Source organism: Somniosus microcephalus, unplaced genomic scaffold (assembly GCF_052327205.1).
Source record: "Somniosus microcephalus isolate GS21.2 unplaced genomic scaffold, FLI_Smic_1.0 scaffold96, whole genome shotgun sequence".
In the NCBI taxonomy this organism is placed as follows: domain Eukaryota; kingdom Metazoa; phylum Chordata; class Chondrichthyes; order Squaliformes; family Somniosidae; genus Somniosus; species Somniosus microcephalus.
This window is the reverse complement of record NW_028225283.1, coordinates 661075-687467: the sequence shown is the minus strand read 5'-3', so window position 1 is coordinate 687467 and position 26393 is coordinate 661075. Positions and strand designations below refer to the sequence as shown.

Below are 26393 nucleotides of genomic sequence, written 5' to 3'. Positions count from 1 at the left end.
CACCCAGTCCGTGGTGATCCATCAATATATTTCCAGGACCCATCCACATAGAGGGTGAGTTAGGCCTGTTCCAATGGTTTGTCCCGTATCGGGCTATTGCCGACCTCATTGTCTGTGTCTGCGCATTCGTGGGGCTCTCCCATCCCTACCATACCTTCTGCAGGGTTTTCTCCAGTATCTCGAACTATTTTTACTGACTTATCTTCAGGCAACAAGACAGCTTCCCAGCGTGCCCTACGTACATTTGACACTGCTTTTAGCTGGTGATTATTCACCATTTCTACCAGCGTGTGTTTAGTGTGTTAAATTATCTCCCCAGTCATTATTTTGGGTTCGCTAACCTTCACTGCCCATGCTGCACAATCTAAGGCTGCCATACATCGTGACAGTCCAGCAACCACTGGTGATTGTTGGGTGGAATAATAGCTAATGGTCGTCTTTTGTCCCCCTGCTGTTGGGTGACTATTCCTGCGTAGAATCCCCCCTCATTTTCACAGTGGATATGAAAGGGTTTCATTATATCTGGTAATCCAAGTCCCGGGGCTGTCATCAATGCTTGCTTTAGGATTACATAGGCTGTTTCCTGTTCTGGACCCCATTCGATGAGGGTCTTACCGGAGATCCCCCCTTTTACAAGCCTCTGTATGGGTTCTGCTATTGCAGCAAAATTAGGTATAAAGTTCCTGCTGTAGTTAAGAAGACCTAATACCTTTCTAACCCTCTCTCTGACACGGGTCGAGGCATTTCTTGGATTGCCTTTCGACGGTCATCAGGCATTGTCCTGATTCCCTGGGACAATTGCTGTCATAATAGGTAACAACACTTTGTCCAATTTGAGCTTTCTGAGGATTCACCTTAAACCCTCCTTTTTCGAACGTTTGTAGAATAAGAATCAAAGCTGCGCCGTGTCCTCTTTCGTCTTCTGATGCTATTAATAAATTGTCTACATACTGCAATATAGTACTCCGATACGGGGTTAAGTCTATCGGTTCTAATAATGAACTCTTAGCTCGGTGGAATGATGCTGGACTGTTATGGAAGCCCTGAGGCAACCGTGTCCAGGTATAATGTCTATCCCCGACCGTGAAAGAAAATTTTCTTGTGATTCTGGATCTAATGGTAGCGACCAAAATCCAATAGCTGTATCCAGGACCGTGAACACCTTGTGTTCCGGGCTTAGTCCATTAAGAATAGTGGCTGGACTCGCCACTATTGGGTGCAACTTTGGCATTACCTTGTTTAATGCGGTATAATCAATTGTTAGCTGACATGATCCATCTGGTTCTTTGACTGACCACACAGGCGAATTGGTTGTACTTTCTGTGGCTCTAATTATTCCTTTCTACTCTAACGGATTTAAAATTTTCGAATCGGATTCTTTCACCTCGGGTCGGATTGGGAACTGCTTATGGGGTGTATGCTCGCGCCCGGGCACACATGTAGGCGTTATAATAGCGAATCCAGTGTCCAGTTTTGAAGTTGCCCATACTTATTTTACTGCCTCTCATATAGTCCCATAATTTCCTTCCTCCTTCCAGTCCTTTTCCACGAGTTTCGCACTCCCGATTGTTGCCAGATGGCAGAGGGGTTGTCCTCGATTTGCCTTATCTCCATTTTCCTCCACCCATGTTAATTTTCCTCATCTCGAATCTACCAACAAATTAATTTCCTTTAATAACTCTATTCCTAAAATCGTTCCCTCACTATTTGGGCATACATAAAATTGTGCGGGTAGTAGTCGTCCCGCTAATTCCAATACTCGGATTTATCCATTCGATATCCGTCAATAACTGTTTCTCTCTTTCGTTCTTAAAACTCTACCTTTTGTTCTAATTCAAGGATCCTTTCATTTTTGCTTGCAAGCCTAGTGTGGAATTGCTACACTTTGTTAATCAGTGTGATTAATTGGTTTACTAGTATCACCCCTGCCTTTTTAGTCTTTTTCTGTTTTTGACGTTCCCACCATTCTCTCTGCCTTCGGATTCTGGAGCGGGTCCCACCCCTCCTTCCTCATCTTATCGACTAGACCTTTCCGGTCGTCGGCATTGAATCTACTCAGGGCCCCTGGGGGTCCCCATTCTATCTCTTTTCTCGACACCATCTGTAGTTTAACTCACAACCTTCCCAATCGTTGTCAGCGGCACGTCCCTTACTTACTCCCACAGAGCGAGATCGTGCTTGCAACCCGAGTTGTCAGAGGTACTTGCTACTTGCAACTCCTTTAGGTTGAGTCCTTCTACGTGGTCTAGACCTTGATATCTTAAAAGACTTTAAGCGGTTAATTAATCACAATTAAACATGCATACAGTCAATGACCTGACGATCCCAGGGTACATTGGAGTCTCTAAGCCTACTTGATCCTGGCCATCACGTGGGGACCAATCGCCCTCTTAATACCGGCTCAGGCTAGGGTCGATGAGACAGGTACCCTCCTTGTCCATGTCGGTCAGTCAATCACTCATTCCTTCGCGACCTTTATCGCTACACAATGTTCCCTCAGTACATGCGGTCCACACTCATACAACTGTGTTCTCCTACCTCTTACAGACTTTCACTTGATTCATGATGCTACGGCACTGTCCCTCCGCCTTCCCAGATGACTCAATTTCTGGACGGTCAAAATTTTGACTTCTCGTCCGGGTTCACTGGTACGGGCGGTCTTTCAGTTCCGCAGCAGCCTGCCGACTACGCCAATTTGTAGGAGTAAAAATAAATTCCCACTTGAGTCTGTCTTGAAATAGTAGCACACAGTTTAATAGCAGAACGTTCTGGGATAAGGGTATCACTAGGCCGCGGGGTCTTTGATCTTCTCCCAGAACGCTCTGCTATTAAACTGTGTGCTGCTATTTCAAGACAGACTCAAGAGTGAATTTATTTTTACTCCTACAAATCTAAGATAGTTCTGATTCCCAACGTATCAAATACCTGACCACTAATCTGAGACAGAGGTTGTGTTGATCAGTCCTGTTCTAACAAAGCTCCTTCTGTTCACACTGTAACGGTTTGTTTCTCACTGGTGTCTGGCTTCCTCGGGCAGATCCTTCATGTGTCAGTGCTCAGTGTTGCTATTGAACTGTGGGAGGAGCCACTGTCAGTCTCCAACCTGATTTCCACATCCATACCAAAGGCCATCTCCGCCCCTGCCTGTGTGCAACTTCTGCTGAAACCCACATCCATGTCATGGTTACCCCAAGAAAGTATATCCTGAGAACAACAGGTATAATTAATGTAATATGATTATAATCAATGATTTTTACTTCACTGATTGAAACAGGCAAGGCCTGTGATCAGAGCGGGACGTCATGCTCCGCTGAACAAATTACACAGAATGCACAGCACAGAAACAGGCCATGCAGCCCAACTACTCCATGCCGGTGTTTATGCTCCACACGAACCTCCTCCCATCCTTCTTCATCTTAAATATCATCATAACCTTCTATTCCTTTCTCCTTCATGTGTTTATCAAGCTTCCCCTTAAATGATTCAATGCCATTCACCTCAACCACTCTCTGTGGGAGCGAGTTCCACATTTTCACCTCTCTCTGGGTAAAGAGATTTCTCCTGAATGCCTAATGGCATTTAGAAATGAATATTTTATATTCATGGCCGCTATTTTATTCTCATAATTTTTTCATGAAATCAGTTTTTATAAACTCCATTATAAATTTGTCAACACACCTTGTCTCACCAGCACATTGTGTTTGCTTTTCCTCTGTTGACTTTATCAGAGTACAAGTAACGATTAGAATCCGGCTCAAAAGCTGCAGGAGGCCGAACCTACACATGAGACCAGGACTCAGTGACTTCTGTTATCACAAAATCACAGAATCATTCAGCGAAGAATGAGGCCATTCAGTCCATCGACCCTGTGCCGGATCATTCAAAGAGATATTCAATTAGTGCCGCTCCCCTGTTCCTTTCCCACAGTCCTGTAAATCCCTCACTTCCAGTATTGATCCCGTTCACTTTTGAAAATTAATATTGAATGTGCTTCTATCACCTTTTCAGGCAGTGCTTTCCAGATCATAACAACTCACAGCGTAGAACAAATTCTTCTCGTCTTCCCTCTTGTTCTTTTCCCAATAATTTTAAATCTTTGTCTTCCGGTTAGCAACCCTCCTGCTAGTAGTTTTTTTTCTCCTTGTTTACACTATGAAAGACGTCATAAATTTGAACATCTCCAATATATCTCCCTTTTATATTGCGTGCTCTCTGGAGAATAATTCCAGCATTTCTTGTATCTCCGCATAAATTACACTGTCATCCTTTGTACCATTGCTGTAAATCTCCTCTGTGCCCACTCCAAGGCCTTGACATCATTCCTAAAGTGTTTTGCCAAGAATTGGACAAATACACCAGCCGGGGCCTAAGCAGTGATTTATAAATATTCAGCATAATTTCCTTGCTTTTGTTCTCTGCCTCTATTTATAAAGCTAAGAATCCCATGTATTTCTTTTAACAAACTTGTCAACTTGTCCTGCCATTTTCAGAGGCTTTTGTATGTAAACTCCCAGGTGTCTCTTTTCCTGCACCAACTTTACAATTGTACATTTAATTTATATTGCCTCTCCACATTTCCCACCCAGATTTATCCTACACACCTCTCTGCTTTAAATTTCATCTGTCGTCTTTACATTTTTATTTATTCATGGGATGTGGCCAAGGCTGGCACGGGCAGCAAATATTGCCCATTCCTAATTGACCTTTAGAAGGTGGCTTTGAGCCGCCTTCTTGAACCACTGCAGCCCGTGAGGCTACTTTACACCCACAGTGCTGTGACGGAGGGAGTTGCAGGATTTTGACCCAGGGACGATGAAGGAACTGTGATATACTTCCAAACCAGGAAGGTGTGTGGCTTGGAAGGAAACTTGGAGGTGGTGTTCCCATGCGCCTGCTGCCCTTAGCCTTCTTGTTGGAAGATGTCGCGGGTTTGGGAGGTGCTGTTGAAGAAGCCTTAGCGAGTTGCTGCAGTGCATCTTGTAGATGGTACACACTGCAGCCACGGTGAACGTTTAAGTTGGAGGATATGGTGCCAATAAAGCAGGCTGCTTTATATTGGATGATGTCGAGCATATTGAGTGTTGTTGGAGATGCACTCATCCAGACAAGTGGAAAGGATTCCATCTCACTCCTGACTTGTGCATTGTAGATGGTGGAAAGGCTTTGGGGTGTCGGAGAGTAGTGGTGAAGGGTTGTTGTTCTGACCTGGATCTGACCTGCTCTTGTAGCCACACATTTTATGTGTCTGGTCCCAGTCCAGTTAAAATTCTGGTGAATGGTCTCCCTCAGGATAATAATGGTGGGGGATTTGACGATGGGAATGCCATTGAATGTCACGGGGAGGTGACAGTTGTTAGAGATCGTCATTGCCTGGCACATAAGTGGTGCGTGTGCTACTTGCCACTTATCAGCCCAAGCCTCATAATCGTCCAGATCTTGCTGCATGCGGGCACGGAGAGCTTCATTATCTGAGGAGTTGCGAATGGAAGTGAAAACTGCAATCATTATCGAACATCCCCATTTCTGACCTTATGTTGGAGGGAAGGTCATTGATGAAGCAGCAATCTTCCTTTGTGATAGGTATCACTCCAGCCAATGGAGAGCTTTCTGCCTCATTCCCAATTACTTCAATTTCACGAAGACTCCTTGATGCCATACTTGGTCAAATGTTGCCTTGATGTCGAGGGCAGGCACTCTCAGCTCACCTTTCGAATTCAGCTCTTTGTCCATGTTTCGACCAAGGCTGTAACGAAGTCTGGAGCCGAGTGGTCTTTTATGAACCCAAACTGAGCCTCCGTGAGTAGGTTATTGGTGAGTAGATTCACTTAATAGCACTGTCATTGACACCTTTCATCACTTTGCTCATTTCACGAGATCGTCTATGTCCTCCTGAAGCGCCCTCCTATCCGACTCAGTGTTTACTACATTTCCTAGATTTGTGTCATGAGCAAACGTTCAAATTATGCCGTCTCTCTCTCTCTATATATATATATATATAGATATATATCTATATATATAAAACAGTATGTCTCTCTGTCTCTCTGTCTCTCTGTCTGTCTGTCTGCCCGGCTATACAATCAAAAGTTATAGAGCGTACCTATACATGTGTTATATCAGAAGAAAGCTCATCATTAGGGGACTCCTGTAGGCATATTTACTTTTTGGTCGGATAAACACCGTTCGCACATTATACAAAAAACCTTCAAAATTGCACTCATTATCCACTCATTAGCATTGACTGACGTCAAGGTAGGCCAAACCTGTGCCGTCATGATTGACCAATCCTACATTTCAGTCACCTGATGGTTGCCCAATCGGTGTGTGTGTGGGCGGGACTAATCGTTTTCATCTCAGTGATCTGTCAGCCATTATACAGCAGCCAGGGCAGCTAAAACTTTGGTAATCCAGGTCAGTTTCTTTTTGAAAAAAAAGAAGATTTACCAAAAACATTTTAGAAGTACTTTAACTTTCATCTTTGAAGGTATTAAAAGCTAGAAATGTTTAGGTTAAAAAACAGTGCAAAACGGGCCTAGGCTTCTCCAACTGCCGACAGCCCAATTCCAGTCCTAGGCTCCCGGCCCACACATCCACCAGGCCGAAAAAAGCCCTGGAAACTGCCGACAACCCAAATCCAGTCCCAGGCTCCTGGCCCACACATCCACCAGCCCCAAAATTGCCATGCAACGCGGAGCTCCCCTGCTATATATATATATATATATATTTATGTAAGACACTGCTTCATATTGGTCAAAATGATCAGTTCTCCGAACAGCGACACCTGGGGTTCACCACTGTATACTTCCCTGCAGTCTGAACAACAACCATTCAACACTACTCTCTGTTTTCTGTCCCTTAGCCAATGTCAGAACGGCACTGCCACTGCCCCTTTGGTCCTAACAAATTTATTCAAAGACATTTTATCAAATGCATTTTTAAAGTCATGCAGTAACGTCAACCACATTATGCTCATCAACCCTCTCAGTTACTTCACCAAAGAACTCAATCAAGTTTGTCAGACACACTTTGCCGTTAACATATCCATGCTGGCTCTCACTTATTTATTACTTCATGTTTATTTCCAAGTAAAAGATACTTTTCTCCGGTTATATGACCTCTAGAATTTCCCCACCACTGACCTTAGCCTGACTGGCCTGCAGTTACAGGGTTTAACTCTCTCTCCTGTTTTAAACAGGTTGAAACATTTGCAACCCTACAATTCTTTGGCCCCACTCCCATATCCAAAGAGGATTGCAAGATTCTGGGCAGTTCTGCGCTATTTCCACGATTACTGCCCTCAGCAACCCTTATAAATCTGATCCAGACCACAGAAATATTCTACTTTACTGTGCTACAAAACGTGCTGGATTGAAAAGGGTTAACTGAAGCTGTTTGTTCAGTGACTGTAATTAATGTCAGTCTGCATGCATCAACTGAAGCTGTTTGTTCAGTGACTCTAATTAATATAATTCTCCATGGACCCTAATTATATTAGTGCAGAGTTTCCCTCTTTTATTAATAAGGGACTCCTTTCAATATGTTATCCCATAGTGTCAGTGAGAGCATCACCTCCGGCACTAACAGTGATCAGTGCACTGCTCAACAAAGACTGAGTTGGAATCTGAGAACACTAGATTGGAATGTTACAACAATGGATCAGAATCTGAATTCAGTGGATTTGAATGTTACAACAATGGGCAAGAGTTTCTCCTGGGCGTTGGACATTTTTTCAGAATTTTATGATTATCTATCATTAGCAAATCAGATATATTACGCACTTCTGATTATTCAATGCATTTATTATCCCCTCCTTGCTGCTGTTGGTGTTGCTGGTAAGTCCCTCTATCCAGCTATTAATGCTATAAACCGTGATTAACTACAGTACTGTTCTTGCCTTTGACTACCCACTACTTGCTGCGGTTGTTGTTCTTGCTAAGCCTCTGTATCCAGTTATTAACTCTGCAGACCTTTACATACTGTATTACTATTCTCGGAAGTTACACTCTCATCTGTGCTGCTGTTGGTGTTCCTCTTAAATCTCTACATCCAGCAATTAGATCTGTACATCATTTCTCACTGTATTACTTTGTTTGTCATTTAAATCTTTGGCGGAACAAAGCTATTGCCTTCGGTCTCGTCACAAACTCAATTTTATCTACCAATTCAGTCGCCATCCCTGACCAATGTCTGAGGATGAAACAGGTTGTTTGCAACCTTGGCGTTCTCTAAGATAATGAGCTGATTTCCGACCACATATCCTCTGAACCATCAGTCCTGCCTACTACCACCTCCATAATATCGACCATCTCCGCACCTCCTCAGCCCTTCCGCTGCATAAACCCTCACCAGTGCCTTTGTTAAATCTGACTCGAGTTTACAGAAATAGGGAGGGTTGTAGGGGTGGAGGAGGTTGCAGATATAGGGAGCGTTGTATGGCTGGAGAAGGTGACAGAAATAGGGAGGTTTGTAAGTCTGGAGTAGTTTACAGGGGTAGGGAGCATTATAGTGCTGGAGGAGGTTACAGTGATAGGGAGGGTTGTAGGGATCACAAATGTTACAGAGGTAGAGAGGGTTGCTGTTCTACATCATTGCTTCCGAATGTTGTCCATTTTATTTCCTACGTGTCATTCTCAGCCTCTCAAAATCCGTTGTTGGTAAAAAAAAAGTAAAAGCCCACGGGATCCAACGGAAAGTGGCTAGTTGGATCCAAAATTCCTCAATGGCTGGATGTAAAGGGCAATTGTCAACGTGTGTTTTTTGTGACTGGAAGGCTGTTTCCATTGGGTTTCTGCGGGACTCGTTAATATGTTCCTGACTTTTTGTGGTATATTTTATTGGTTTAGGCCTCAATGTAGGGGCATGATTAAAAAGATTGCAGATGATACCTAATTTGGCCGTGTGGTTGATAGTGAGGGAGAAAGCTGTAGATTGCAGGAAGATATCAATGGACTGGTGAGGTGGACAGAAACTTGTCAGATGGAATTCAACCTGCAGAATATGGGAGAGCTAACAAGGCAAGGGAGCACACAATAATTGGTAGGATATTGAGAAATGTAGTGGAACAGAGCGACTTGAAGTGCATTTCCTCAGAACCGTGAAATAGCAGGACAGGTGGGTAGGAGGTTAAGAAGGTATACAGGATAAACTATTTTGTTAGCTAAAGCATTGAACTTAACTGCAGAGAGGTCATGCTTGATCTCTATATAGCACAGGAGGTGGTGGGAGTGTTTTAACTAAGGTACATAAAATTATGAGCGGCCTAGATTGACTGAATAGGAAGCAGCAATTCCCTTCGCAGAGATGTCAATAACCAGGGGCATAAATTTAACGTAATTTGTAGAAGGATTCGAGGAGAGTTGAGAATTCCTTTTACTCGGTGGGTGGCTGGGGTCTGGAACTCAGTGACTGAAAGGGTGGTAGAGGCAGAAACCATCGTTACATTAAAATGTACTTGTATGTGCACTTGAAGTGCCACAACTTGCAAGGCTACGGACCAAGAGCTGAAAAGTGGGATCAGTCTGGACAGCTCTTTTGTGACCAGTGCAGACACGATGGGCCGAATGGCCTCCTTCTGTGCCATACATTTCCATGATTCTATAATTCTATCTTTCTTAACCTTCGCTGCTCTAAAAAGAACAGTCCCAGCTTCTCCAGTCTCTCAACGGAACTGAAGTCACAGATCCCTTGTACAAGTCTGGTAAATCCTTACACCTTTTCTAATCATTGACATGCTTGCGAAGTGTGGTGCTCAGAATTGGACACAATCCTCCAGCTGAGGCTTAACCTGTCATTTAGAAAAGATTTGCATTTCTTCCTGGATTTTGTTACTCTGTGTCACTGTTTGGAAAGCCAAGGACTCTGTATGGTTTATGAGTCTATATCACAACTTGACCTGCCACCTTCAAAAATTTGTATAATACTGCTCAGGTCTGTCTGATCATGCACCCACTTTCAAATTGTACCGTGTAGTTTAGATTGCATCTGCTTATATGTCCTACAAAAATGTTACACTTCACACTTCTCTGTGTTAAGTTGTTACTGCCATGAAAAATCCCATTTCCCCAATGTATCTGTATGCTCCTGAAGACTGTTACTACCGTTCTCACTGTTAATTAACTTTTCCGAGTTTCCTAACATCTGCAAACATTGAAATGATATGCTGTATACACAACTCCATTGTATTGATATACATGAAAAGAGCAATGGTCCTAATGCCGATCCCTGGATGCACCACATATACTTCCCTCCAGTTTGAAAAACAGCCGTTTACCACTGAATTCTGTCTTAGCCAATTTCCGAGCAATGTTGCCACTGCCCCTTTAATCCCATGGGCTTCAATTTTGGTATTATGTGGTACTTTAACAAACACCTTTTGAAAGAAGAGGGAAATTGGGAAAGTGTGAGCAGTATCAATCATAAAACCAGGGAATTGATCAGCCAAGTTGCTTTGACAATCCGTTCAGTTGAGCATGACGTCCGCACGGATCATAGGTATCGCCTGGTTTCAAGCAATGAATTACAAAATCATTGATTTTATTCCCATTTTATTATTTATATTTATTTGTTCTCAGGATATTGGTGGCGCTGTTAAGTCCAGCATTACATGCCCATTCCTAGTTACCCATGATAAAATGGTGGGCCTTCATCTTTAGCTGCTGCAGTCCGTGTGGTGATGGTGTTACCACAATAATCTTATGGAAGGAATTTCATGCATTAGAACCAGTAACAATGAAGGAACAGCGATATATTTGAAGTGTATGGTAGCATAGTGGTTATGTTGCTGGAGTAGTAAACCAAATGTCAGTGCGAATGATCCTATAGTTCAAATCACACCAGCTAGGGAATTTAAAATAAATGTATTAAATATATCTGGAATAAAAAGCTTGTGCCAGTAATGGTAACCGTGAAACTACCGGATTGTATTAAAACAAACCTGGTTCATGAATGTCCTTTAGGGAAGATAATCTGCCATCGCTTACCGTTCTGGACCAAATGTGGCTCCAGACACACATCAATGTGGTTGACTCTTATCTGCTCTCTGAAATGCCCTAGCAAGCCGCTCAGTTGTATAATGCGGCTCACCACCACCTTCTCCAGGGAAATTAGGGTGGGCAATAATTGCTGGCCTTACCAGGTACGCCAGGATCGCAAGAATTTTTTTTAAATTCCAAGTCCAGATAGTGTGTGACTTGAAGGGGTAAATTGGAGGTGGTAGTGTTTTGTGCTAAACTCCGAGCAGAATTCTACCCCCTCGCCTGTGCCTCGCCCCCTTGATGCCAATTGTGGGAATCCAACTACAGCCCTAGGAGGTGAAAAGTGCTTCTGGTAAACTACTAAACATAAACAAACTAATGTCCGGCATTTTCGGGATGCAGATTCATTACTGGACACTTGGCAATGATTTGTGGCTGAAGACAAGGAAGATAAATTTAAAATCGAGTGATTGACAAACCGGGAGACAATTTAGGTCAGCGAGCACAGGTGTGATTTGTGAACGGGACTCAGTGCGAGTTAGGAAACGGACAGCAGCGTTTGGGATCAGACAGAAATGCTTGTAAATAATTTTAGATATAACCCTACTATCCCCTCACCCCTGGTGCAATCTGACAGGGAAGATAACAAATGACTCTGAATGTTTTAAAGCCGAGAATTTCAGAGGCAAAGTCGAAGTCCAGTCTGTCAGCACATTGTGACATTTGATATCAGCCGATGTCGGAAGACAAGGACCTAGAAATTCATCTCGGGGGGGTGACGCTAAATGGGCATTATCGGATCGGGCGCCCGTTACATGTAGCGCCTGATATTCAGTTCCACTGCAGTCAATGACGAATTTCTAGTCCTAAGTCTTCAATGCTTAACACTATTTTTACAGCAAAGGTTTCTCCGTAACTCTGTGAAGCCACTCTGTGTCAACGAACTCATCTCAGTTATCCTACACCATCAACACACCTGTTGTCCCAAAGCACATGGTCCCCTGTTTAAAAAAAAATAAAATCCATTCCGGCTGTTCTTAAAGTGCAATGTCAGAAATAATCCATTAAGGTTTTTTAAAGATACAGGGCTAGATTTTCAGTATAGACAGTTTTGGGGCGCTAATCTTAGCGCCCGCCCGAAGTTAGCGCCCGCCCCAAAGTAGCGCCCCGTTGCCGGAAATTCAGTGGCTTCGCCCTAAGAGAGTGGTGGAGCACTAAAAGAGGCGTTCCACTACTATCTGTAGGCGCTAAGCCGGCGGTGCAGAGCGCAACACCCGAGCTCGGGCGCAGCGCACGGCAGACACTCTGGTGCCAGTGAGCTCTTAAAGGGGAAGGGTGCATGTGTTTTTTTCAAACGTAGAGTCTGGGGGGGAAAACAGGAGGAGGAGGAGGAGGAGGAGGAGGAGGAGGAGGAGGAGGTGGTGGTGGTGGTGGTGGTGGCCGGAAACATAAATACACCGTTCACAACAACACACTGGATCCTTCCACACAACACATGCAGACTGCCTTTTATAGTGCAGGAGGAGTGCCCTTTAATTTGCGCTCCCCAGGGTGTGTTGCGTTCCATTTTACAAACGCTCTGGATGCCGGCCGCACAATGGGGCGGTCCGACTGAAGTTTGGATTCGGGGCGGCCAAAGGGCGTTGCACGAGGATGTGACGTCTTTCTCTGCGCGCGCATTCGGGCGGCCGCTAAACTTTGCGCCGGCTCTAACGGGCAACTTAATTTGGGGCGGGGCGCAAACTGCGCTGCGCCCGGGCGCTGCACGCATAGCGCCCGAAAATCACTTCTCTTAAGGCGCTAACTGCTGGCGCAAGCAACTGAAAATCTAGCCCACAGGCTTTTTAAAGAGACAGGATCAGTTCTATAAAGAGACGCACAGGATTTTTAAAGAAACAGGATCAGTTAAATAAAGAGACAGGACCAGTCACACAGGCTTTTTAAAGAGACAGGATCAGTTCTATAAAGAGACAGGACCAGTCAGACAGGCTTTTTAATGAGGCAGAACCTTTCATACAGGCTATTTAAAGAGACAGGACCAGTCACACAGGCATTTGAAAGAGACAGGACCAGTCGCAACTGCTTTTCAATGAGGCTGTGGCAATCAAGCAGGCTACTTGTGTCCTGGCCAATACTTATCCCTCAACCAACATAATTAAAACAGATGATCTGGTCATTATCACTTGGCTGTTTGTCGGAACTTGCTGTGTGGAAATTGCCTGCCGCGATTCCCACATTACAACAGTGCTTCAAAAGTAACTCATTGGCTGTAAAACGCTTAGAACGTTCCGGTGGTCGTGAGAGGCGCTAGATAAACGCCAGTCCTTCTTTTAAAGAGACAGGTCCAGACACACAGAATATTTAAAGAGACAGAACCAGTCACACAGGCTTTTTAACGTGACAGAACCAGTCCCACAGGATTTTTAAAGAGACAAGACCAGCCACATTGTCCTTAAAAAGAAACGGCCCCAGTCACACATGCTTTTTAAAGAGATGGGAATAGTCAGACAGGCTTACTAAAGAAACAGGACCAGCCACAAAGGCTTTTAAACTGACATAATCTGTCCCACACGTTTTTAAAAGAGACAGAACCAGTGACACAGACTTTTTAAAGAGATAGCACCAGTCATATTTTCCTTAAAAGCAAACTGGACCAGTCACACAGTCTTTTGAAAGAAACAGGAGCAGGCACATTGTCCTTCAAAAGAAACTGAACCAGTCACACAGGCCGTTTAAAGAGACTGGAAGAGACACACTGGCTGATTAAAGAGACAGGGCCAGTCACAGTCTTTTTAAAGAGACAGCATAATTCTCACGGGATTTTAAAAGAGACAGGACCAGTCACACAAGCATTTAAAAGAGACAGAACCAGTCGCAGATGATTTTTAAATGGAAAGAACCAGCCACAGAGGGTTTGTAAAGACACAAAACCGTCATACCGGCTTTTTAAAGAGACAGAACAAGTCGCAGAGGCTTCTTAAAGAGACAGATCCAGTCGCACAACAATTTTAAAGAGACAGAACACTACACACAGGCATTTCAAGGAGACAGGATCAGTCATACAGGCTTTGTAAAGGACCAATCACATATGTTTTAAGAAGACAGGACCTGACACAAAGTCTTTTTAAATAGATAGCAGCAGAGACATAGGTTTTTTAAAGTTACAGGACAAGTCTCACAGGCATTTTAAAGGGTCCGGTCACAAAGGCTTTATAAAGAGACAAGTCCATTCAAACAGTCTTTGAAAAGAGACAGGACCAGTCACACAAGGTTTCTTCACGAGACAGGACAAGTCGCACAGGCTTCTTAATTAGACAGGACCAGTCAAAATGGCTTTATAAAGGGACAGAACCAGTCACACAGGCTTTTTAAGAGAAAAAAAGGTGAAAGCTCAAGGGCCCAGAAATCCCTCTCGAGCGATGGCACTAAAGAAACGTTTTCGGAGTGGAAATTCAAGGCCCCCATATCTGTCCCTACAGATTATTAGATCATTAATGTTCGTTCATGGATTGTAATCCTGTCCTGAATATGAACCCTTAGAAATGCTTATTTTGCAGAGGGGCAGTACTGAGGGAGCGCTGCAGTGTCAGAGGGTCAGTATTGAGGGAACGCTGCACTGTTGGAGGGGCAGTAATGAGGGAGCGCCGCACAGTCGGAGGGGAAGTACAGAGGGAGTGCCACACTGCCGGAGCGGCAATACTGAGGGAGCACTGTATTGTCGGAGGTGCATTACTGACGGAGCATTGCACTGTCAGCCGGGCATTACTGTGGGAGCGCCGCACTGTCTGAGGGGCAGTACTGAGGGAGAGCTGCACTGATGGAGGGTCAGTACTGAGGGACCGCTGCACTGTCGGTGGGTCACTACTGAGGGAGTGCTACATTGTCGGAGGGTCAGTACTTATGTAACGCTGCACTGTCGGAGGTGCAGTACTGAGGGACCGCTGCACTCTCTGTTGTGCAGTGCTGAGGGAGTGCTGCACTGTCGGCGAGGCAGTACCGTGGAAACGCTGCATTGTCGGAGGTTCTTTACTGAGGGAGGGCTGCAAAATCAGAGGGTCACTACTGAGGAATCCCTGCACTGTCGGAGCTGCTGTACTGAGGGAGCACTGCACTGTCGGATGCGCAGGACTGAGGGATCGACAGCTTTATAAAGCTGAGGGCTTTATAAAGGGACAGAACCAGTCACACAGGCTTTTTAAGAGAAAAAAAGGTGAAAGCTCAAGGGCCCAGAAATCCCTCTCGAGCGATGGCACTAAAGAAACGTTTTCGGAGTGGAAATTCAAGGCCCCCATATCTGTCCCTACAGATTATTAGATCATTAATGTTCGTTCATGGATTGTAATCCTGTCCTGAATATGAACCCTTAGAAATGCTTATTTTGCAGAGGGGCAGTACTGAGGGAGCGCTGCAGTGTCAGAGGGTCAGTATTGAGGGAACGCTGCACTGTTGGAGGGGCAGTAATGAGGGAGCGCCGCACAGTCGGAGGGGAAGTACAGAGGGAGTGCCACACTGCCGGAGCGGCAATACTGAGGGAGCACTGTATTGTCGGAGGTGCATTACTGACGGAGCATTGCACTGTCAGCCGGGCATTACTGTGGGAGCGCCGCACTGTCTGAGGGGCAGTACTGAGGGAGAGCTGCACTGATGGAGGGTCAGTACTGAGGGACCGCTGCACTGTCGGTGGGTCACTACTGAGGGAGTGCTACATTGTCGGAGGGTCAGTACTTATGTAACGCTGCACTGTCGGAGGTGCAGTACTGAGGGACCGCTGCACTCTCTGTTGTGCAGTGCTGAGGGAGTGCTGCACTGTCGGCGAGGCAGTACCGTGGAAACGCTGCATTGTCGGAGGTTCTTTACTGAGGGAGGGCTGCAAAATCAGAGGGTCACTACTGAGGAATCCCTGCACTGTCGGAGCTGCTGTACTGAGGGAGCACTGCACTGTCGGATGTGCAGGACTGAGGGAGGGACACTGTCAGAGGGTCATTACATTAGGGAGCACTGCACTGTCGGAGGGTCAGTACTGTGTTATCGCTGCTCTGTCAGAGGTTATGTACTGAGGGAGCGTTGCACTGTCGGATGGGCAGTATGTGCGATCGCCGCAGTGTCTGTGCGGCAGTACTGAGGGAGTGTTGCACTATTGAACGGTCAATACTGAGGGAACGATGCACTGATGTAGAGGCAGTGTTGAGGGTTATTGTATTGTCAGATGGGCAATACAGAGGGAGCACTTCACTGTCGGAGGTGCAGTACTGAGGGAGCGCTGCACTGACGGAGGTGCATTACCGAGGGAGTACTGTCTTGCCAGAGGCACCATCTTTCGGATGCAACATTAAACCGAGGCCATTTCTGCTCTCTCACAGCGGGATGTAAAAATCCCATGGCAATACTCGAAGGAGAGCAGCGGAGTTATCCCCAGTGATCTGGCCAATAATTATCTCAGTTAATATCAATAAAACAGATGACTTGCTCGTTACTGCAATGCTGTTTGTGGAAACTTGCTGTCTACAAACTGGATGCTGTGTTTCCTACAGTACAACAATGACTTCGCTTCAACAGGACGTATTTGGCTGTAAAGAGCTTTGGGACATCCCAAGTTTGTTAAAGGCGTTCTATAAATGCAAGTATTTCTTTCTTAAAAGTAACTTTCAAAAGGGAATTCGACAAATACTTGCAAAGGAGAAATATTCCTGACTATGGGGAAATGGCTTAGTTGTTCACTAACATTCACGAAATGATATGACAGCTTTGAAAAAATCTGATCTGTTGCTTGAGTAATCGCACTGGATCTGTCTATTTCCATCCCACTGAGCACGATGGTAGAGGCACATCATACGATGAATGGTGTCCTCATTGTGAAGGCGAGGATCATTCTCCACAATTATTGCTCATTGGTCAGTCCGACCAATAGCGTCAGGGACAGATGCATATGCGATAGGTAGATTGGTGAGGACGAGGTCACACAGGCTATTTTCTCATGTTGATTCTCCCTCCACCTGCTGCAATCCCAGTCTGGCAGTTCTTCAGGGCTCGGTTAATGTTGGTGCTTCTGAGCCACTCTTGGTGATGGACATTAAAGTCACCACCTCCCCATCCAGAGGGTATATTTCGTGCCCATTCTGCTGTCGGTGCTTCAATCAACTGGTGCTCGGCATGAAAATGTGCTGATTCATCAGCTGAATCAGGGTGGTAGATGGTAATCAGCTGGAAGTTACCTTGTCCATGTCTGACTGGAAGCGATGAGACTTCATTATGTCCTTAGGTAATGGACAACCCCAACATTGACAGACAGGAACACTGTACTGCTATCATTGCCCGGGAGCTCAGACGTTTCGACGTAGACATCGCTGCCCTATGTTAGACCAGGTGGGCAGCGTCAGGCCAGCCCAAGGAGCAAGGTGGTGGTTACACGTTCTGCTGCAAAGGCAAACCTGAACAAGAACACCACCTCCATGGTGTAGTCTTTGCGATAAAAAATGAGCTAGTTGGACGTTTTGGAGACACCCCTTGTGGAATAAACGAAGGCCTCATGACTCTATGACTCGTGCTAGCCCAGAACCAGTCGAGACTGGTTCGACGAGAGTGACCAGGAGATCCACCAGCTAATAAGCCACAAGCGCAAGGCATTCTTGATCTGGAAACAGCAACACAACTCGAGAGCAAGAAATCAGCTCTACAGACGCCTGAAGGCCGAGGTCCAACAAAAAACTCGCGACCTAAAGAACAGATGGTGGGTGGAGAAAGCGCAGGAGATCCAGCAGTTAGCCGGCAACCATGACATGTGTAGATTATTAACGCAGTCAAGCCCAACAACGACCCAAATTCTCAAGGCTCTACCCCACTGCGGGCCAAGAATGGAGAGGTAATCATCAAGGATACAGTGAGGCAGTCATTGCCCGCTCAAAGGAGCACATCGAAGATCTCCTTAACCGAGACCCTGTTGTCAATGCGAGTGTCCTCAACTCCATCCCGCAGCATGCTACCTGCCAACACCTCAGCACAGCCCCAGCCCGGCATGAGGTTGTAAAGGCCACCTGACAACTGAAGAACAACAAGGTCTCAGGAACTGATGAAACCCCACTGAGGCGCTAAAGCATGGCGGAGAAGCACTATTGTTGCTAATACATGAAATCATTTCTCTTATTTGGAAGGAGGAGAGCATTCCATGAGATCTCAGAAAAGCAATAATCATGACCATCTTCAAGAAGGGTGAAAAGTTCACTTACAGTAATTACAGAGGAGTCTCCCTGTTGTCTGCCACAGGGAAATTCATTTGCAAGTATCCTGCTGAATCACCTTCTCCCAGTGGTTGAAGAGCTCCTCCCAGATTCGCAATGCAGATTCAGCCCATTAAGGGGATTAATGGACATGATCTTCACCACGCGTCAAATACAAGAGAAATGCAGGGAACAGCACCAACCACTGTACATGGCCTTCTTTGATATCACAAATGCCGTCAAAACTGCCAACCGTGAGGGATTATGGAATGTCCACCTCAAATTCGGCTGTCCTCAAAACTTTGTCATCATCCTCCACCTGCTTCATGATGACAAGGAAGCCACGGTGCTGACCAACATATTCACCACAAAACCAATTCAAGTACGGACCTGCGTCCAGCAAGGCTGTGTCATCGCACCAACGCTCTTCTCGATCTTCCTGGCAGCAATGCTCTATCTCAGCCTCACTAAGCTCCCCGCTTGAGTGGAGCTAATGTAGCGAAATAATGGGAAACTGTTCAATATTCGTTGCCTCCAGTCCAGATCCAAGGTTGTCCCAGCCTCTGTCATCGAATTACAGTATGCAGACATCTGCGCACATTTGGAGGCCAAAATCCAAACCAGCGTCAACACCTTCACCGAAGCATTCAGGATCATGGACCTTACACTAAACATCCGGAAGACAAAGGTCCTCGACCAACCTGCCCCCGCCAGACCACACTGCCCCCCGTTTATCAAAATGCACGATCATGACTTGGACAACGTGGATTCCTTTTCATACCTCGGGAGCCTACTGTCAACAAGGGCAGACTTCGATGACGAACTCCAGCACCGCCTTCATTGTGCCAGTGCAGCCTTCGGTCGACTGTGGATGAGTGTGTTTGAAGACCAGGACCTCAAACCCAGCACTAAGCTCATGGTCTACAGAGCAGCAGTGATTCCCATCCTCATGTACGCTTCAGAGACATGGACCATGTAGAGAAGACAACTTAAAGCACTGGAGAGGTACCAACAAAGCTGACTCCACAAGATCCTGCTAAAACATTGGCAGGATAGTTGCACCAACATCAGTGTTCTCGCTCAGGGTGTCATCATAGCTTTGAACACGCTCGTTCAGCACTGATGGTCGGGCACGTCGTCCGCATGCCCGATACGGGACTCCCAAAATAAGTGCTGTACTCAGAGCTCCGGCCCGGCAGGAGAGCCCCAGGTGGGCAGAGCAAACGCTTCAAGGACTCCCACAAAGCCTCCTTGGAAAAGTGCATGATCCCCCTGACGTCTGGGAATTCCTGGCCCAAGACCACTCAAAGAGGAGGAGAAGCATCCGGGAAGGCACGGAACACCTCGTGTCTCTTCGCCGGGAGCAGGTGGAAGTCAAGCACAAACAGCAGAAGGAGTGCACGTCAACTCAAGCACCCCAGCCACCCGCCCCTTCAACCACCGTCTGCCCCACCTGTGGCAGAGACTGTAGGTGCCGCATTGCTCTCACCAGTCACATGAGAACTCATTTTTAGGGTGAAAGCAAGTCATCCTCGGTTCCGAGGGACTGCCTAATAAGAGAAGAGGGAGTATTGTTGTTATTACAGAGACATGGTTGAATGAGGGGCAGGAATGGCAGCTCAATATTCCGGGGTATAGAAACTTCAGGCGATACAGAGGGGGGGAGGGTTGAAAAAGGAGGGGTTGTCGATGTATTAATCAAGGAGTCAATTACTGCTATAAGGAGGGATTATTTCTTCGCAGGTTCCTCTAATGAGGCCATATGGGTGCAACTGAAAAACGAAAAGGGGGCAAGCACTTTGCTGGGAGTGTACTACCCGCCCCCAAACAGTCATGGGGAGATAGAGCACCAGATATGGAGGCAAATCTCAGAGAAGTGTGGAAATAATGGCCCAGAAATTCGGGTCGGGGGCTTCCCGCGGGTGCAAGCCCCCGACCTGCAATTATCTTGCGTGCCAGCCATTGTGCTGTGGGCCCGCGTGGAATTCCGATCCGGGGCCTGCTCCAACTGCGGGCGCGCAGTGCTTGCGTATCCCAGGGGCGCAGTTAGTTCGATGCATCCTCAGGGATCACGTGGGCCATGGGGAGCCAATCACAGCCGTGAATGCTCCATTCATAAGCCTGACAGGAAGACCTGTCAAAACTTAGAAATACTACGGGCAACATAACATCACTAAATCTTCAAATAAATTTTAAAAAAGAATCACATTTTTTAAATAAACTAAAAATTAGATGATTAACTATTTTAAACAATAATTTACAGTTTTGAAAAAAATAATTTTATTTTCTAACGGGGCTAAAAATAAACTTACCTTTCTTTAAAGTATTTAGAAATAATAAAACTGTGGAAAAAATGTTTTAATTTTAATTATTTCACTGCTCACCTTGTGCAAAGCAGACCTTACGCCTGCTTTTTATATGTCTAACTTCTGGAGACTTACCCTCCCGGGAAAACCTGTAAAAAAAAACGAAATTTGATGTGCACGTGCAGCCTCGCCCGCGCACGCATTCGACCACTGAACCCCTGCATTCAGTGGAACGGAAGTGCCGGTTTCCCGCGCTTGCGCAGTGCATGCAGGAAACCGGCACTTCCATTGGGCTTACGGGTGAGTACCCCATGTGTACTCACCCATGGAGACCCAAATTTCTGTGCCATTAGGGTAATAATAGTAGGGGATTTGAACTTCCCTAATATTAACTGGGGTCGTCAGATTGTGAATGTCTTAGAGGGTGCAGAATTCTTAAAGTGCATCCAGGAGAGCCCTTTGAGCCAGCATGCAGAAAGTCCTACAAGAGATGAAGCGGTACTGGACCTAATTCTAGGGAATGTAGCCAGGCAAGTGGTAGAAGTATCAGAGGAGAGCATTTTGGTGACAGTAACAATAATTCCGTGAGATTTAAGACAGTCATGGAACAGGACAAAGATGGACTGGAAATAACGGTTCTAAATTGTGGGAGGGCCGATTTTAGCATGATAAGGCACGATCTGGCCAAAGTGGACTGGGATCAGCTACTTGTAGAAAAATCCACATAAGAGCAGTGGGAGTCTTTCAGAAAGGAAATAGAGAGAGTACAATGCCAACATGTTGCCATAAATGTAAAGGGTGGGTCCAACAAACCCAGGGAACACTGAATGTCCAGGAATATACAAGAATGGATGAGGAAAAAAAGGGAGGCTTTTGGCAGATACAAATGAATAAAAACTTTGGAAGGACCAAAGTATTATAGAAAGTGCAGGGGGCTACTTAAAATAGAAATTAGGAGAGCGAAGAGGGGGCAAGAAAAAACACTGGCGGGCAAAATAAAGGAAACTCACAAGGTGTTTTATCAGTATATTAAGGGCAAGAGGATAACCAGGGAAATATTAGTGCCGATTAAGGACCAAAGTTGCAATCTATGTGTAGACCTAGAAGATGTAGGTGAGGTTTTAAATGAATATTTTGCATCTGTGTTCACTATGGAGAAGGAGCATGTAGGCATATCAACAAAGCAGGGGGATTGTGATATACATGGACAAATTATTATTCAGTTGGAGGAGGTACTAGCGGTTTTAGCGGGCTTAAAAATGGATGAATCCCAAGGCCCAGACTAGGCGTATCCCAGGCTGCTGTTTAATGCAAGGTAGGAGATTGCAGGGGCTCTGACACATATTTTCAGAACCTCTCTGGCAAATTGGGAGGTGCCAGAGGACTGGAGGACAGCTAATGTAGCACCATTGTTCAAGAAGGGTAATAGGGATGAACCAGGGAAATACAGGCCAGTGAGCCTAATATCAGCGTTAGGGCTATTAATGGAAAAAATTCTGAGGGACAGTATTAGTCTCCACTTGGACAGCCAAGGATTAATCAGGAATAATCAGCATGGCTTTGTCAGGGGGATATCATGTCTGACCAATTTGATTGAATTTTTCGAGGGGGTGACTAGGTGTGTGGATGAGGGTATTGCAGTTGATTCACTTCAGTAAGGCTTTTGAAAAAGTTCCGCATGAGAGACTGGTCAAGAAGGTAATTGCCCATGGGATCCAGGGCAATTGGCACATTGGATCCAAAATTGGCTTTGTGGCAAGAGGCAGAGGATTATGGTCGAATGTAGTTTTTGTGACTGGATGCCTGTGTCCAGTGGTGTACTGCAGGGTTCGGTGCTGGGTCCTTTTCTGTTTGTAGCGTGCATTAATGATTTAGATATGAATGTAGCAGGTAAGATCAGCAAGTTCGCAGATGACACGAAAATTGATGGTGTCTTAAATAGTGAGGAGGGAAACCTCAGGCTACAGAACGATATAGACAGGTTGGTTAGATGGGCAGAACATTGGGAAATGAAAATTAAGCAGGAAAAGTGTGAGGTGATGCATTTTGGGAAGACTAACAAGGCAAGGGAATACACAATGAATGGTAGGGCCCTAGGAAGGACCGAGGATTAGAGGGACCTTGGTGTGCATGCACATAGATCCCTGAAGGCAGCAGGACAGGTAGATAAGGGCCTAGAAATTCAGCTGGCGCCGCGCCAGGGCTTTAGCGCTGGAAAGTTAGCGCCGGCGCAAAGTCCCCCTGCGTGCGCGAAAAATTCAGTAGCGCCGCGCCCAAACGGCTGCCGGCGCTACTGAAGGGTGTTTGCGCCTGAAAATGGGCGCTACCTGCCGCATTGCGGCGCTATTCCGACGCTGCGGCGCCCAATGCGGTGCGGCAGGCTCGGGAAGTGCAGGCCTCCTCCTTCAGTTAAGGAGGAGCTGCCTGCACCCGCCCGCTGGCAGGTAAAATCTTCACAAAAATGAGCCCGGCACCTCGGGGAAGTGCCGGGCTCGCAGCCCAGAAGCATCTGTTCCGCGGGGGGGGGGGTGGAGGAGTCCGGGGAGGGAGGTGCGGGCAGGCGGCCGGCGGGAAAGCGGCCGGCCGCCGCGCGACCTTAATGCGCCGGCGCAAACTCCTGTAAGACTCGGTTGCCAGAGTCTTAGTTGCGGCTGCCACGGGCGAGGTGGCCACAACTCAATTTCGGCGCTGGGGCCCGTCACCACGGCAACCGGGACGCTGCGCACACCGATGACGTCATCAGTGCCGGCGCAGCGCAACCGGTCTACCGCCGATGGTAGGGCCCCAGGGAATTTCTGAACCGGCTGTAAGTCCAGCGCAATGACCTCTAGCGCCGCAAAATGGGCGCAAAGCCCACTCAATTTCTAGGCCAAGGTGTTTAAAAAGGCATATGGAATACTTGCCTTCATTAGCCGAGGCATAAAATATAAGTGCAGGGAATTTAAGATGGAGCTGTACAAAATGCTAGTTAGGACACAGCTGGAATATTGCGTGCAGTTCTTGTCGGCACACTATAGGAGGGATGTGATTGCATTGGAGAAGGCGCAGAGGAGATTCAGCAGGACGTTACCTGGGCTGGAGGACTTCAGCTATCAAGAGTGACTGGACAGGCTGGGGTTGCTTTCCTTAGAGCACAGAAGGCTGAGCGGGCAACAGATTGAGGTTTACACAATTATGAGGGCCATAGATAAGTTAGATAGAAAGGAACTTTTCCCTTTAGCAGTGGGTTCAATAACCAGGGGGGATAGGTTCAAGGGAAGGGGCAGGAGGTTTAGGTGGGATTTCAGGAAAAACGTTTTCACCAGAGGATGGTTGAAATCTTGAACTCACTGCTTGAAAGTTTGGGAGAGGCAGGAACCCTCACAATATTCAAGAAGCATTTAGATGAGCACATGAAACTCCATAGCTTACAAGGCTATGGACCAAGTGCTGGAAAATGGGATTAGAATCGATAGGGCTTGATGGCCGGCGTGGACACGATGGGCTGAAGGGCTTCTTTCAGAGCTGTATAACTTTATGACTCTATGGCAGCCCTGGGAATGAAATTCCAGGACTGAGCCAGGAGCAGGGTACTCTAGGTGGCCCTCGGAATGAACTTTCTGGAGTGAGGCGGGATAAATTTAATCTAGTCGGCTCTGGGAATGAAATTCCTGGACTGAGGTGGAAGCAGTGTTATGAAGGCGGCCATGGGAATGAAGTTCCTCGACTGAGGGGAACAATAGTATTATCTAGGTGGCCATGGAAATGATGTTCCTGGTATGAGGCGGGAACTGTGTAATCTTAGCGGCCCAGGGAATTAATTGTCAGGACTGAAGTGGGTGCAGTATAATCTAGGCGACCCAGGGCATTACATTTCTGGAGTGCGGCGGGAGCGGTGTAATCTAGGCGGCCCAAGGAATTAAATTATTGGACTGAGGCGGGAACAGTGTAATCTTTGCGGCCCTGCGAATTAAATTCCTGCGCTGAGGCGGGAACAGTGTCATCTAGGTGGCCCTGGGAATGAAATTCCTGTACTGAGGAAGGGTAAAATATGGAGCATAAGCTCATTTTTAATTTAAAGCTGTGAACAATAATGTGAGCTAGATTGTGTTGTAGTGAAGTGTTGTAGTGAAAATGTGTCAATGAGAATGTTTGTTCAACGAGTGTGATTAAAACCAGTTACAGTGAGGCCTAATGATGTCACTCGGGAATTTCCCTCTGCTCTAAATAAGGAGCTCCCTTCACTGTGTGACCTCACACAATCAGCGCGTTGCCTGCTGCACAAAGACCACCAGCCTCTCAGAGGAGGGATGGCGTGGGTTCGAGGATCTATATGGAAAGTAATCTTGATCAGTGGCACTTAACAAGAATACATTGGACTAACAACAGAAAATGTTGAAAACACTCAGCTGGTCAGGCAGCATCCGTGGAGAGAGAAAGAGTTAATGTTTCAGGTCTGTGACCGTTTGTCAGAACTGAAAAAGTTAGAGATGTAACAGATTTTAAGCAGTTGCAGGGTCAGGGAAATTGGGGACGGGTGGATTAAAGTACAAAAGGGTCTGTCTGTGATAGGCTGGAATGCAGGAGTGGGTAAATGTTGCAAATGAGGATGGGAGAAACATCAACCGCTGCCGCCTGAAAAAAAATAGGGGCGGAGGATATGGTCTGAAATTTCGGAACTCAATGTTGAGTCCAGAATGCTGTAAAGTGCCTAATAGAAAGATAAAGTGCTGTTCCTCGAGCTTAAATTGAGCTTTATTGGAATACTCTAAGAAGCCGAGGACAGAGAGATCAGAGTGGTAGGGGAGCAGACAATTAAAGTGACAGGAGACCGGAAGCTCGGGGTCACACTTACAGACTGACCAGAAGTGTTCCGCTGGGCAATCACCCAATCTGCGTTTGTTCTCCCCAAAGTAGAGGAGACCGAATCGTGAGCAGCGAACACAGTAGACTAACTTGTAAGAATAACAAGTAAATTGCTGTTTCACCTGCAAGTAGTGTTTGGGGCCCTGGATAGTGGGAAGGGAGGAGGTAACAGTGCAGGTGTTGTATCTCCTGCACTTGCACGTGAGGTGCAGTGGGGAGGGGAGGGGAAGTTGGGGGTGATTGAGGAGTGGACCAGGGTGTTGTGGAGGGAGCGGTTCCTTCGGAATGCAGAAAGGGGAGGGGAGGATATACAAAATATTTACTATCCTTTCTTTCTGCTTTTAGTGTTCCTTGCAATTATCTATTTCCAGTGATTAACTCTATATACCATGTTACGCTGTAATAGTATTCTTGCTGTTTACTGTGGCCTACTCAATTATTAATTGTATTCTGTGTTTCAAGCTGTTGCATCTTTGTTAATGCAAGAGTTGTTGTTTAAAACGACAGGCACATCCTCGCTGCTGCTGGTGTACCTGATAATTATCTCTATCCAGCTATTAATTCTATAAATCATGTTTAACTGTAGAAACATAGAAACATAGAAACATAGCAGATAGGAGCAGGAGTTGGCCATTCGGCCCCTCGAGCCTGCCCCGCCATTCAATGAGATCATGGCTGATCATCCAAATTCAGTAACCTGTTCCTGCCTTCTCTCCATATCCCTTGATCCCTTTAGCCTTAAGAAATATATACAATTCCTTCTTGAATATATTTATTTTATTGGCCTCGACTGCCTTCTTTGGCAGAGCATTCCACAGGTTCACCACTCTCTGGGTGAAGAAATTCCTCCTCATCCCTGTCCTAAATGGCTTACCCCTTATCCTTAGACTGTGGCCCATGGTTCTGGACTACCCGACCATCGGAAACATCCTTCCAGCATCTAGGCTGTCTAGTCCTGTTAGAATTTTATAAGTTTCGATGAGATTCCCTCTCATTCTTCTAAACTCCAGTGAGTACAAGCCCAATCGACCCAGATTCTCCTCATATGTCATTCCTGC

At 46.1% G+C, this 26393-nt stretch overlaps 1 protein-coding gene across 1 annotated transcript in view; it reads left to right on the top strand.

The window, feature by feature from the left end:
• Positions 1 to 18395: 18395 nt before the first annotated feature.
• The window catches only part of LOC147083081 (ecto-ADP-ribosyltransferase 5-like), a 107760-nt gene continuing 99762 nt past the window's right edge, over positions 18396 to 26393 (top strand). Inside the window, exon 1 of the mRNA XM_085980281.1 lies at positions 18396 to 18566. Within this exon, the coding sequence (XP_085836407.1) occupies positions 18396 to 18566 (171 nt within the window). The remainder of the gene's footprint in view (positions 18567 to 26393) is intronic.